The 11,196-nt window shown below is 37.4% G+C and overlaps 1 protein-coding gene across 1 annotated transcript in view; it reads left to right on the forward strand.

Moving 5' to 3' along the window:
- The window catches only part of LOC125677355 (uncharacterized), a 34,906-nt gene that overhangs the window by 18,572 nt on the left and 5,138 nt on the right, over positions 1–11,196 (forward strand). Inside the window, exon 15 of the mRNA XM_056159379.1 lies at positions 1,014–3,474. Coding sequence (XP_056015354.1) covers positions 1,014–3,470 — 2,457 coding nt within the window. The 3' untranslated portion in view covers positions 3,471–3,474. The remainder of the gene's footprint in view (positions 1–1,013; positions 3,475–11,196) is intronic.

Below are 11,196 nucleotides of genomic sequence, written 5' to 3' on the forward strand. Positions count from 1 at the left end.
CTATTTACAAAATGGTGTTGTAACGTTACTTTTCATTGGGTGTCGCTATGTCACGTGGTGTCAACAAACTGGGAAAATGTTCGCGAGATATATAGGGGCAAATTTTTAACGTAATTTTTTAAGATTCTATGAAATAAAACATGGACACTGCTCTGTACAGGTAAGTTTGATATTAGATATGTCTAAATTTGGTACTCTTTGAATTTCAATCGTCCATAAGCGAGGATGTTATACACGACAAGGTTTACGGTGCAAGCATGCATGTGTACAGGTGTGAAATCAATGTGGCTATCGCATGATGTAGCACATTGTACAGGTCATTTAAAAATCGGAGCAGTGGGTGAATGATACTCTGCATTGTATAAACCTTTTGAACCTGCATTTAAATAGCGGAATTATGAACTTTATTGCTGCACACAACCACGTCACTGAGGTGTGAAGTTTCTATTCGACGGTTGCCGCAACACCGTTAACTCGGGGTATTACTATTTCACGGCTTTAAAAAGAATTTAATGTTAAAGGATATATTTCTTCCTGGCAGTTCTGAAGGATGTCAGAGGACGGTAATGTGATTTAAAAAATATCTGTCGTAATGTATATACAATCAGGCACTTGCCATTATCGTTTCCATCAGCGCAGAATGTAACTGACACTAGAATTTCATTCCTTATCAGTCATACCTTTAAATTTACCATTACTCATGTCTAAAGTGAAAATTTTCAGGAATCAAATTAAGGCATTATGTATGAATGTTATTTCCACTTAATCATCCCAAGGTAATAAATTTAAGGTAGATCCCCGAATTCTTAATACCCAGAACCAATATTTGCACAAGTATCAACATTAAATGTTATCATTAATTTCATGAGATGAATAATTCACATTTGTAATATACACTTCAGATCTAGAAACTTTGGGAGATTAGCCTCTCCAGAGCAGTAGTGAATTTACTGGAAAATATAATGTCCGAGAGGCCAAGGGCAATTGTGTTCCGAATTAACGACCATGGCCAGGGCCCTGAACTTCTTCGTCAGGTCTTCTTAGAACGTGGATGGATCGAATTTGATGAGGACTCACTGGAGGACTATGACTGGAACATCTGGTGGAGAACATCGAGATTCCGAAACTGTGATTACGATAACATCCAAAAATGGCAGCGACTAAATCACTATCCCAAATCCACTGGTATCACCAAGAAGGACTGCCTGGCCCGAAATCTGAAGCGTATGAAGGGTGTCCACGGAGCGGGGGTGTACAATTTCTGCCCCATGACGTTCAATCTCCCAAATGATTACACACGGTTTGTCGCAGAATACAGTAAATTAACACAGAAACAAAGTGACTCTAAAACATTATATTGGATATGCAAACCAGCAGATATGTCCAGAGGGCGTGGCATCTTTCTCTTCAGTGACATATCCGATCTGCAGTATGACTGCAATGCTGTGCTACAGCGATACATATCAAATCCCCTTTTGATTGGAGGATACAAGTTCGATATCCGAATTTATGTGGCAGTGCCATCGTTTCATCCTTTGACAATTTACGTATACGAGGAAGGAATTGCCAGATTTGGAACGGAAAAATTTGATCTTTCTGCCTTGAACAACGTCTTTGCACATCTCACAAACACGTCTATCAACAAGCACAGTCCAGCTTATACCACGGACAAGGAACGGATCGGAGCCGGATGTAAGTGGACTCTCACACAGCTCCGTTATTATTTCCATCAGAACAACATCGACGACAGTGTTCTGTGGATCCGAATCATGAACCTCATAATTCTAACAGTTTTAGTCCAAGCTCCACAGGTCCCCAAAATGGAGAACTGTTTTGAGCTGTATGGATTCGACGTCCTCATTGATGAAAAGTTAAAGCCATGGCTGCTAGAGGTAAACTTCAGTCCATCTCTGAGCTCAGACTGCCAGTCAGACATTGTGGTTAAAAAGCCACTGATACATGACCTGATGGATCTCATGCATTTCAAAGACCAGGACAAAGAAAGGGGAGGAGAGGCGTTTAAACAGCTGACGAGCAGGTCAAAGGCTCTGGAGACTGACCGCTACTCCTCCGTCAGCAGGACAGGCAGGAATTCTGCCATCCACAGGAGTTCATCTAACTTTCAGAAAAGTTTGAGTGCTCTCAGTAAACAACAGTCCACAGTGAAAGAGAGCACATCTTACATAGAGCAGGGCAACGAGATGGAGAAGCTGAAAGAGGCAGAGAAACTGTGTTTTGGACTGCCATTAGTCAATCCAGCCGAAGATGATAAAAGACCAGGCAGTTCCAGCTCTGGAGTGTCTAGTGCTGGAAGTGAGAAGTTTAATGAAGAAGAGATGGACCAGAAACCTCACATTCCCAAAAGTGCCAGTGCAGGTCAGCTATATAGAGAGAAGAGCCGAGCTTCAGTCACATTCAGTATAGGTCCTCCCAGTTCTAGATCCAAAACTCCAACAGACCTAAACAATAACCAGCCCGCTAGTCAAGCCATGATCCACACAACCATCGGTCCTGTTCAGACCATGTTTGTACGGAGATCTAGTACACTGTCCTCCAATTTCAAAACACACAAGGCCGAAAAAGGATCCCTGAAAACTTCAGCTACCTCTGACAGTGCAATATCAAGTCTCTACTCAGGATCAGGAAGTGAGAACTCAGACTTAGTCTCCCTACCGGAGGAGTCACGCAGGCGGTCCAACAACCTGGTCACCAATCAGCGAAGGCCCAGCTACACTTATGGACAGACCAATGACAATATTCCAAACAAAAAAGATAGTTCTTTAGAACCAAAGAGCTCATTATCTAAATCGTCATCATCTAGTCATTCATTATCTGGAATTAAATCGCTTCGACCACATGGAAATTCGAGTTCACTGAGAAAAATTTCCTCCTTAGGGACTGTGACCCCAAAGCCAAGTTTATATCCCCAACGGACATTGAGCCGAACACAGCAAAATAACCATGAAGCGTCTTTATCACATCGAGAGGTCAAAACCCTGCACCAAAGCAATTCACAACGAAACCAGTCACGAAGAATTACACCGGTCAACGAATCTCAGGCACCTTTTGCAAAAGTCTCTTTACGAAAATCCCAGGCAAGTCGGATGGGTGAGCATGAAGGTGGTCATCCCACACGCAGAAGTATCAATGGATCCCGAATGAGCATTCGTAATCGGGCCCAACTGAATAGTCAGCAGGGAAGGTCAAAGGTCAAGGGTCCTCCATCAAGGGTCGGCAGTTTCTACCTCGCATTTCCTTTTAATGAGGTGACATATAAAACTGCCAATGGAACGTTAGATCCCCATGTTGTGATTCGTGAGTCCCAGAAGATTCTGAGGGAAATCCTGCACAATGTGGACAAGGCTAAGGGCGAGAAGAATACGGGTGGATACCTGCCATTTGGAGCCAAAGAAGATTCGGAACTAGAGCGACTCTGGGCACCTGTCAAACCACCACCAGAGGATACATGATCTTGTAAGTTACCTTGATAAGTTAAATTGATAAGTTACCTTGATAAGTTACCTTGATAAGTTTCCTCGATAAGTTTCCTCGATAAGTTACCTTGATAAGTTACCTCGATAAGTTACCTCGATAAGTTGCCTCGATAAGTTACCTTGATAAGTTACATTGATAAATTTGTGTGATTATATAAGGGGCTCCAGGAAAATCTGGTTGTATGTTTTATGTACTTCATGTCCATAATTTAATATCCACTTTGTATAGACAAAAAAAATAGCAGACCTATATAAATTGTAGTGCAAACTTGTAACTTACCTTGATAAGTTACTTTGATCTTGTAATTTACCTTGATCTTGTAAGTTACCTTGATCTTGTAATTTACCTTGATAAGTTACCTTGATCTTGTAATTTACCTCAGTTGATAAGTTACCTTGATCTTGTAAGTTACCTTAATAAGTTACCTTGATCTTGTAAGTTACCTTGATTATGTAATTTACCTTGATGTTGTAAGTCACCTTGGCATGCAGTTTATCACTATGTTAAATGGTATAAGGAAATACGAATCTTATATTGCCTACATAAATATTCTGTATATGTCTGCAGCAGTCAGACAGTGTGTACTTTAAAGTTAATTAATTGTCATGGCAACTGAAAGCTGAATAGTACAGATACTCATCTAAGAATAATTCATCTGGTGTTAGAACTGTAACATACATTTTGCCCATTGTTTTTTAATGGCCACCCATTCATTTTTTTGCCAATTTATTAGAATTTGTTTGACACAATCCATGATCCCACTTAAATATCTCATTGTATGTCTACATCGTGTTGCCCTTGGAAGCATCCACCAGTCCGACATAAAAATCCATACAACTTACGTAACAAATTCAAACTTTATTGATACAGTTTGTGTAGTAATGTTTAAAAAGCTCTCTGAGATTGAGATCTGAAGGGGGCAGGCTTTATTTCTCCTGTCTGTTATCTAATACTTTAATAGGTTACAAATAGCGTATCAATATTATGTTACCCAACAGATTAACACAGCGCAAGGGGTGACTCATCTTCAATTTGAAGAAAAAAAGCTTGTTACATTTCATTTTGTCAGATTTCACTGAAAAGACCACCATATATTATACTGTAACAATACAAATCAACTACTGGGCTGTCCCATATAGTACCATCAAGTACCATAAAATTCCAAATAGTACCATTATACAACACATAAAGTACCACTTAGTACCAGTACTTAATATATTGGGTATGTATTACAAGTACCAGGGTTCATTAGTCAGTAGTGTAAGTTAATTAAGAATGTTTAGTCTAAGGACCAGACTTACTAAGTGCTCTTCTAATGTACGAGTCATTGATTTTAGTTTAAAATCAGCTGTTAATGAAACAATTTCTTCCATGAAAGACAGGACTTTCGAATCACAAAAATATACGTGTCTAATTTAAAAGCTGTACCTGACCCAGGAAGCACCTGATGATACCTGGGGGTTAGGTAGATACTGGTGGTACTATATTTGTTAAGTATAATATTGCTAGTACCCAGGAAAACTAAGCTGAATTAGTGCATGATGCAATACATTAATTACATTGAAACTCAACAGTGTGATGAAAGGGAGGATTTATTGGCAAGTCGGAATTAAATGACGGATGAAAATATCTGATATCTTTCTGATATTTTTTCAATTAATGATAGAAATGGAAAATTCATTAGGAAGAGAATGAAGACATATCATGTCGTTGATAAAGTTAAAAAATTTTAACTTGTGTTTTAATTGATCGATAAAAAGAACTGAAAATTTCAAACTCTGTGTGTCTATTGAGTGACTTAAAGTATTTGAATTTAAACATAGAATCAGCAGAACTTCAGGATCTCAAAAACTGTATGTCATTAAAGTTTGCTAAAATCCTGGTGGGTGCTAGCTTTTATCTCCTGTCAATATTGGGTCGGTTTGTTGGCTTGCTACATGTAATGTTTTAGTGTGTTTAAATGTCTCTCGTTGTACCGTCCGCTGGGCGATTGTGTGGCAGATACCAGGGTTTTAAACGCTCAGGAGACCTGTTTAATAACGCCGCTGACCACTTGGCACGACAACAAGGTCCTATTTCTTAGCTTCTAAGGCTTATCACACCAACAAGGTCTCTCTACTTAAACCTTTGAGTGGCTACTAGAGCTAATACCCTAAACCTCTACTTCTTATGAACTACATTATAGACTCTGATAGATTTATAGCTCCCCACCCCCCACCCACCCCCACCCCTCCAAACTACTGGCCCCCTTATAAATCCGTGCCCTCCTAATCTCAAAGCTACTGGCCTCCTTATAAAGTCACACCCTCCCACTCTCCAAGCTACTGATCCCAGTATAAATTTACAAATTGATACCTCATCCCCTTTCAAGCTGTCAACATTGCCCCCCCCCCCCCCCCCCCCCCCCCGCCCCCCCCCCCCCCCCCCCCCTTAAAGGCAGAAGTCAAGTGCAATGACGACCACAAGGCCCTCTACTTTATAGGAAGAAAAAGAAGCTACTGTCCCCTTATAAATTTATACCCCTCCCCTCTTCTAAGCTACTTTCTGGCTCTTTCTCCTTCCGTGGTCAGAATCTAGCAGAATCTAACAATTTCTCATGAATGTGCCAAATGACTCTAAAAAGCTTTAACAATGATTTTGAATTCAATTAAAAATCATTTTAAGATATTTTCCCAATTTTCTTTTAGGCTCTACTGTCCTACATGAAAATTATTAATTAGGTGCTAAAAGTAATAGTCCTCAGGCTTAGATTAACCCCCTCTTCCCTATAATGTACCTCTCCCCCACCAATTATTATATCCCTGTCTAAGAGGAAGTCGCTAGCTGTCATTGTAAACCAGAAACACAGTAAAATTGTATGAAAAGGAATTAGTATACTGTTTCTTAAAATCATTTCTCGTAATTGACTGGGTTTTTTTTGGTTTTATTTTTAATTTGAAACATTTAATGCAACAGGCCTGTAATTAGTGAAATATCACATTTGATGAATTATTCCATGATGTCTAAATTCAATCATCAACAAATCTGTATTTACAACAATGATAAGATAAAAATTAAACCACTTTAATATCCCCCATGTTGAGAAAAAACAGTGTTAGAGGAATTATTATGTTACAGGAAATAAAACTTAATTGGATTTCTTTCTTTCTTGTTTTTAGCCTTACAAAGTATTTCATATTATGAAATTTGTTTGCATGTTCATTATTAAACGTGTCCTTAAGTAATTCATTGACTGCATTAATAGAAAGGAATTCAAACTTCACTATTCCCTTAATATTAATCTCATAATGCTTAATGCTCTTGTGTGAGAAACCAGGTCAGGGTTCTGTTGGAATCGTCCATTGTCCGGGCTGCGTAAATCTCCAGGACTGGCCAGCGAGTGATCCATTTCAATGTCCTGAAATTTGATCCGAGGACTGATTAAACTAATAAAATTACTTAATTCCATTGTTATCTCCCTTTAATGCTCTCTCTCTCTCTCTCTCTCTCTCTCTCTCTCTCTCTCTCTCTCTCTCTCTCATTACATTTAGAAAGATTTATTAACTATTAATATAAAAATTTAAAAAAATTATGTTAATATTTACATTTCGTCATGCAAAGAGCATTAATCACTTTTGTGTCTTAATTATTGTTGTACATATATTGCATGCAAAAATAGATTGATTGTAGTTGCATATTTCTTTAAGTATATTTTTCAAATTTAGAAGTTTTTACAAAACATTTTCTAAATTCATTTTATAAAATCAGAACCAAATCAATTAATTACTACATTATACATATCAAGGGGGGAAAAGATGATATTCATTTGGCACTATTTATAAAATTCAGGGTAGATAACTGATGTACAAACATATATCATTAATATCCGTAGGAACATAAATTTTTCAGGATCTAGGCCAGGTTCAAAGGGAGATAACTGATTACCGAGAACACCTCGTATATTTCTTCACAATTTGGTAGTTCAAGGCCCCTGGTTTTAAACAAACGTGACCTTTCGCAGTTCTTCCCAGATTTATTCAAGTTTTGTTAGCATGTCTCCAAAATACACAAAGATTCTAAATAACGGAGATTTTCATTACACAAAGTGGCCGCAATCATTTGAACTTTTTATTTCACTAAAAAAATATTTGAATTGAAGGGTGATTTAAGGTTTGAAATATTTCTTATCATGTGAAGTGGAGGGACCATGGCCTGCATTCTGCTTGACAAAAGTCGTATTCTTCAGCATTATAAAACATTGATGTGAAGACGGCCAGTTTAATCTAATAAAAACATGAAATTCTCAGTGCACAATCATCAGCAAATATTTACGAATAAAAAAAAAATCATCAAATGGCATTTCAAGTACAATATGGTTAGGATGGACGGCTAGCTGGAAAAGGGGGTGATTGAGTTTAATAGGACAAGGAACGTTGTTTATATGCAGGAAGCCATCATGTTTTTCACTTTTGTCAAGGACAGAGCAATAAAAACCAATATCACAGGGCTTTAATGCATTCGAGGAATTGTAAAAGAAATTTATCTACTTTAAACAGAACTATAACGGTATGTAGATACCTGGACAAACCTCGACTGAGTGAAACACAAATCTAGAAACACTGACATAATTCTACATCAAACGATGGGAATGCATGCATTTGAATTTTTGTATTTTTATTGTTTGAATTAAATCAAATGGTGGAGTTTTGTGAATAGTGTTATGATTTTTTAAAAAAGAGTTTCAAGTTTGACACATTATAAAGTCACTGTATCTCAATTTAAACACGATATTAACCCAAGGTTTTTTAAATTCTTTTTTCCCCCGATAATTTTCCTCAAAGTAGAAACTAAAAATATACTGTTCAAATCAAAACAAACAAAAAGAAGAAAAAAAAAAAAAAAAAACCAAAAAAAAAAAAAAAAAAAAAAAAAAAAAAAAAAAAAAAAAAAAAAATTGGTGTTCAAACTCTTTAAAGTAACATAGTCCCTGCATGGTCACATTCTCCATCACAATATATTGTAACAGTGTGAACGCGAAGACAATAGGCAGGGTTTATAACGATATGCTGTCTATTGAAAGGAATTTACACATAGTTATTAGTACCTTAATATCATGTTTAAATAAAAGTATAATGCACACTATATTTTCATGATGAATTATTGGAGTGCTGAATGAAGTGTGCTATGAGATTTTAAATGCCTTCCATTGGACAATATTGGTTAAAAGAAAATGACAAAACATTTTAAAGAGCCTTTTATCTGAAAGATTGGCTGTCAACCCTGGAGTGCACTGACTTATATACTATATAGCCGAACAGCTGACTAAACACGAAAAAAACAGTCGACAATTGACACCCAAAGATTGATTAAGTCTATTAATTGCTTTAGTATCACAAATAAGTGTAAAATGACCAATTTAAGTGTAGCTGATCAGGAGATCTGTGAAGGAAGCTGAACTCCTTTATAGATTAAGTGTAATGTTAATGATCTTGATATCATTAAATGAAAATATAACTATCTGACTTGTAACTGTGAGTTCTGTGAATGAAGTCCTAATTAACAGATTATCAGAATTGCTGTTTTTCTCATATCATAACTTAAAATGCAAGCGTTGATTATGATCGAGTTCTCCGCCACAAACAAATGGTTTTATATAATAAGTCCACATTTGAGTTTTAAAAGCCGCATTTGTTCTAAATTACGAAGTGAAATCAATTAGCAGTGTAAGTGTTGATCATGGGGGTTTGTGCATGCATGGTAAAAGTTCCTATGTAAACGTGGCACACAAAACTAAAAAATTTCTTATTGTATAATTGTTTGTTTATATAAGACGAAAAGCATGTCAGACTCTGTGAAATCTCTATTAATGGTTTGTTTTTGAAACATTTATAATGACCTGGAGTGTGCATGGTCACATTAACAGGACTTGAAACTAACTTTTTATGTCACCAGTCCAATCGGAGTCGGACTGGTGGGGTATAATTTCAACCAGTCTGCAGAAAAATTTACCAGTCTACCAGAGTTTTCCAAACATATAATTAAACATATTTTGTTAATGTTATTAAAATGAAATATGTAATTTAACTCAATATGCCTTAGACAATATTGTAATGCTTATGTGAGATTTATATTTACTAACCAGGTTTGCCTGATGTCTACAGAGGAATGACATTAAATGCTTGTTTAAGATTCACAAGTATATTTTCCAGAATGACGTTTTAGAAAATTGATCAGTCCCATCGGACTGACTAAAACAAATGTCAGTCAGCTAGTCCGCCAGACTTTTAACCAGTCACTGACTCATGGGCATTTGTTAATTTCGAGCCCTGTTTAATTAAATAGTACAGTTAACAAATTCTCTGTCTTGTAGAATCTTTGAGTTATAGAGAGACTATAAGTTAGATTTGAAAATGAAGATTTTGATTTACTGATACAGAAAATGAAACAGACCAGACTGGAATTCAAACCTAGGCCCTCAGAATCTCTATAGCCAGGTGCTCTACCAACTGAGCTATCTGGCCACCAGCGATAGAATCCGGTTGAACGCTACATTCCTCCCTCCTTAAATTGTCTTTGACCTTGAAGACACACAACCCAGATTCTTTTTGCCCCTGGTAGGACTTTCACCTCTAAGTCCAAGGGTCCAGTTCACTGGCACCAAGTGTAACAGGAAGAAATAAATGCAACACACCAGACAGCTAGGATTCGAACCCAGGCCCCTTGGATCTCTAGTCAGGTGCTCTACCAACTGCATGAGCTATCTGGCCACCGGCGATCAAACTCGGTACCGTTGACCGCTACACTACACCTGTGAGTCTGACCACCTGCAGTTGTTAGATTTCACCTTGATGAATGACCTTGAACTTGACCTTTATTTATCACTTTCAGTTCACCAAATATGTAATTTGCCATAATCTTATATAGTTGATATGTTGATATGATCGACAATGGTTATGAACAGAAAAAACAAAAACAATCAGCTGATTGGCCTTCCTCTTGAATACTCTTAAAATAGTATCCAGTTTTGAATGCAGTTTTCAGATAAATCCAACTTCAGAAATTTTTAACAAAGTATCGATTATTTGAGATTAGATGATCATGGCTACGGCATAGTGAATTTGTTTATTGTCTGACCTGTGCGGATGTTGAATTATCGATGAGACAGACAATGAACTTTTGTTATATTGATCTCAGGACCAAAATAAATAACTTCTTGAACACCTAATGCAGTTTTGTGTTAGTGATTAATTGCTTCATATCATGGAATATTTGTTTAAGGGCCCTGACAGTACACACTTAATAGATAGTCAGATTAATTTATCCCTGACAGTACACACTCTATAGACAGCCAGATTAATGTATCCCTGACAGTACACACTTTATAGACAGCCAGATTAATGAGGGCCCTGACAGTACACACTTTATAGACAGCCAGATTAATGTGTCCTTTACAGTTACTTATACATACACTATCTGTAATACTTTCAGCTTAGTTTCAGTCGCCCTATAGTGGTCAGCCGGGTTCAATCACCAGAGGTCAGATAGCTCAGTTGGTAGAGCACCTGACTAGAGATTCAGGGGACCCGGGTTTGAATCCCAGTCTGGTCAGTTGGTAGAGCACCTGACTAGAGATTCAGGGGGCCCGGGTTTGAATCCCAGTCTGGTCAGTTGGTAGAGCACCTGACTAGAGATTCAGGGGCCCGGGTTTGAATCCCAGTCTGG

Source organism: Ostrea edulis, chromosome 3, assembly GCF_947568905.1.
Source record: "Ostrea edulis chromosome 3, xbOstEdul1.1, whole genome shotgun sequence".
In the NCBI taxonomy this organism is placed as follows: domain Eukaryota; kingdom Metazoa; phylum Mollusca; class Bivalvia; order Ostreida; family Ostreidae; genus Ostrea; species Ostrea edulis.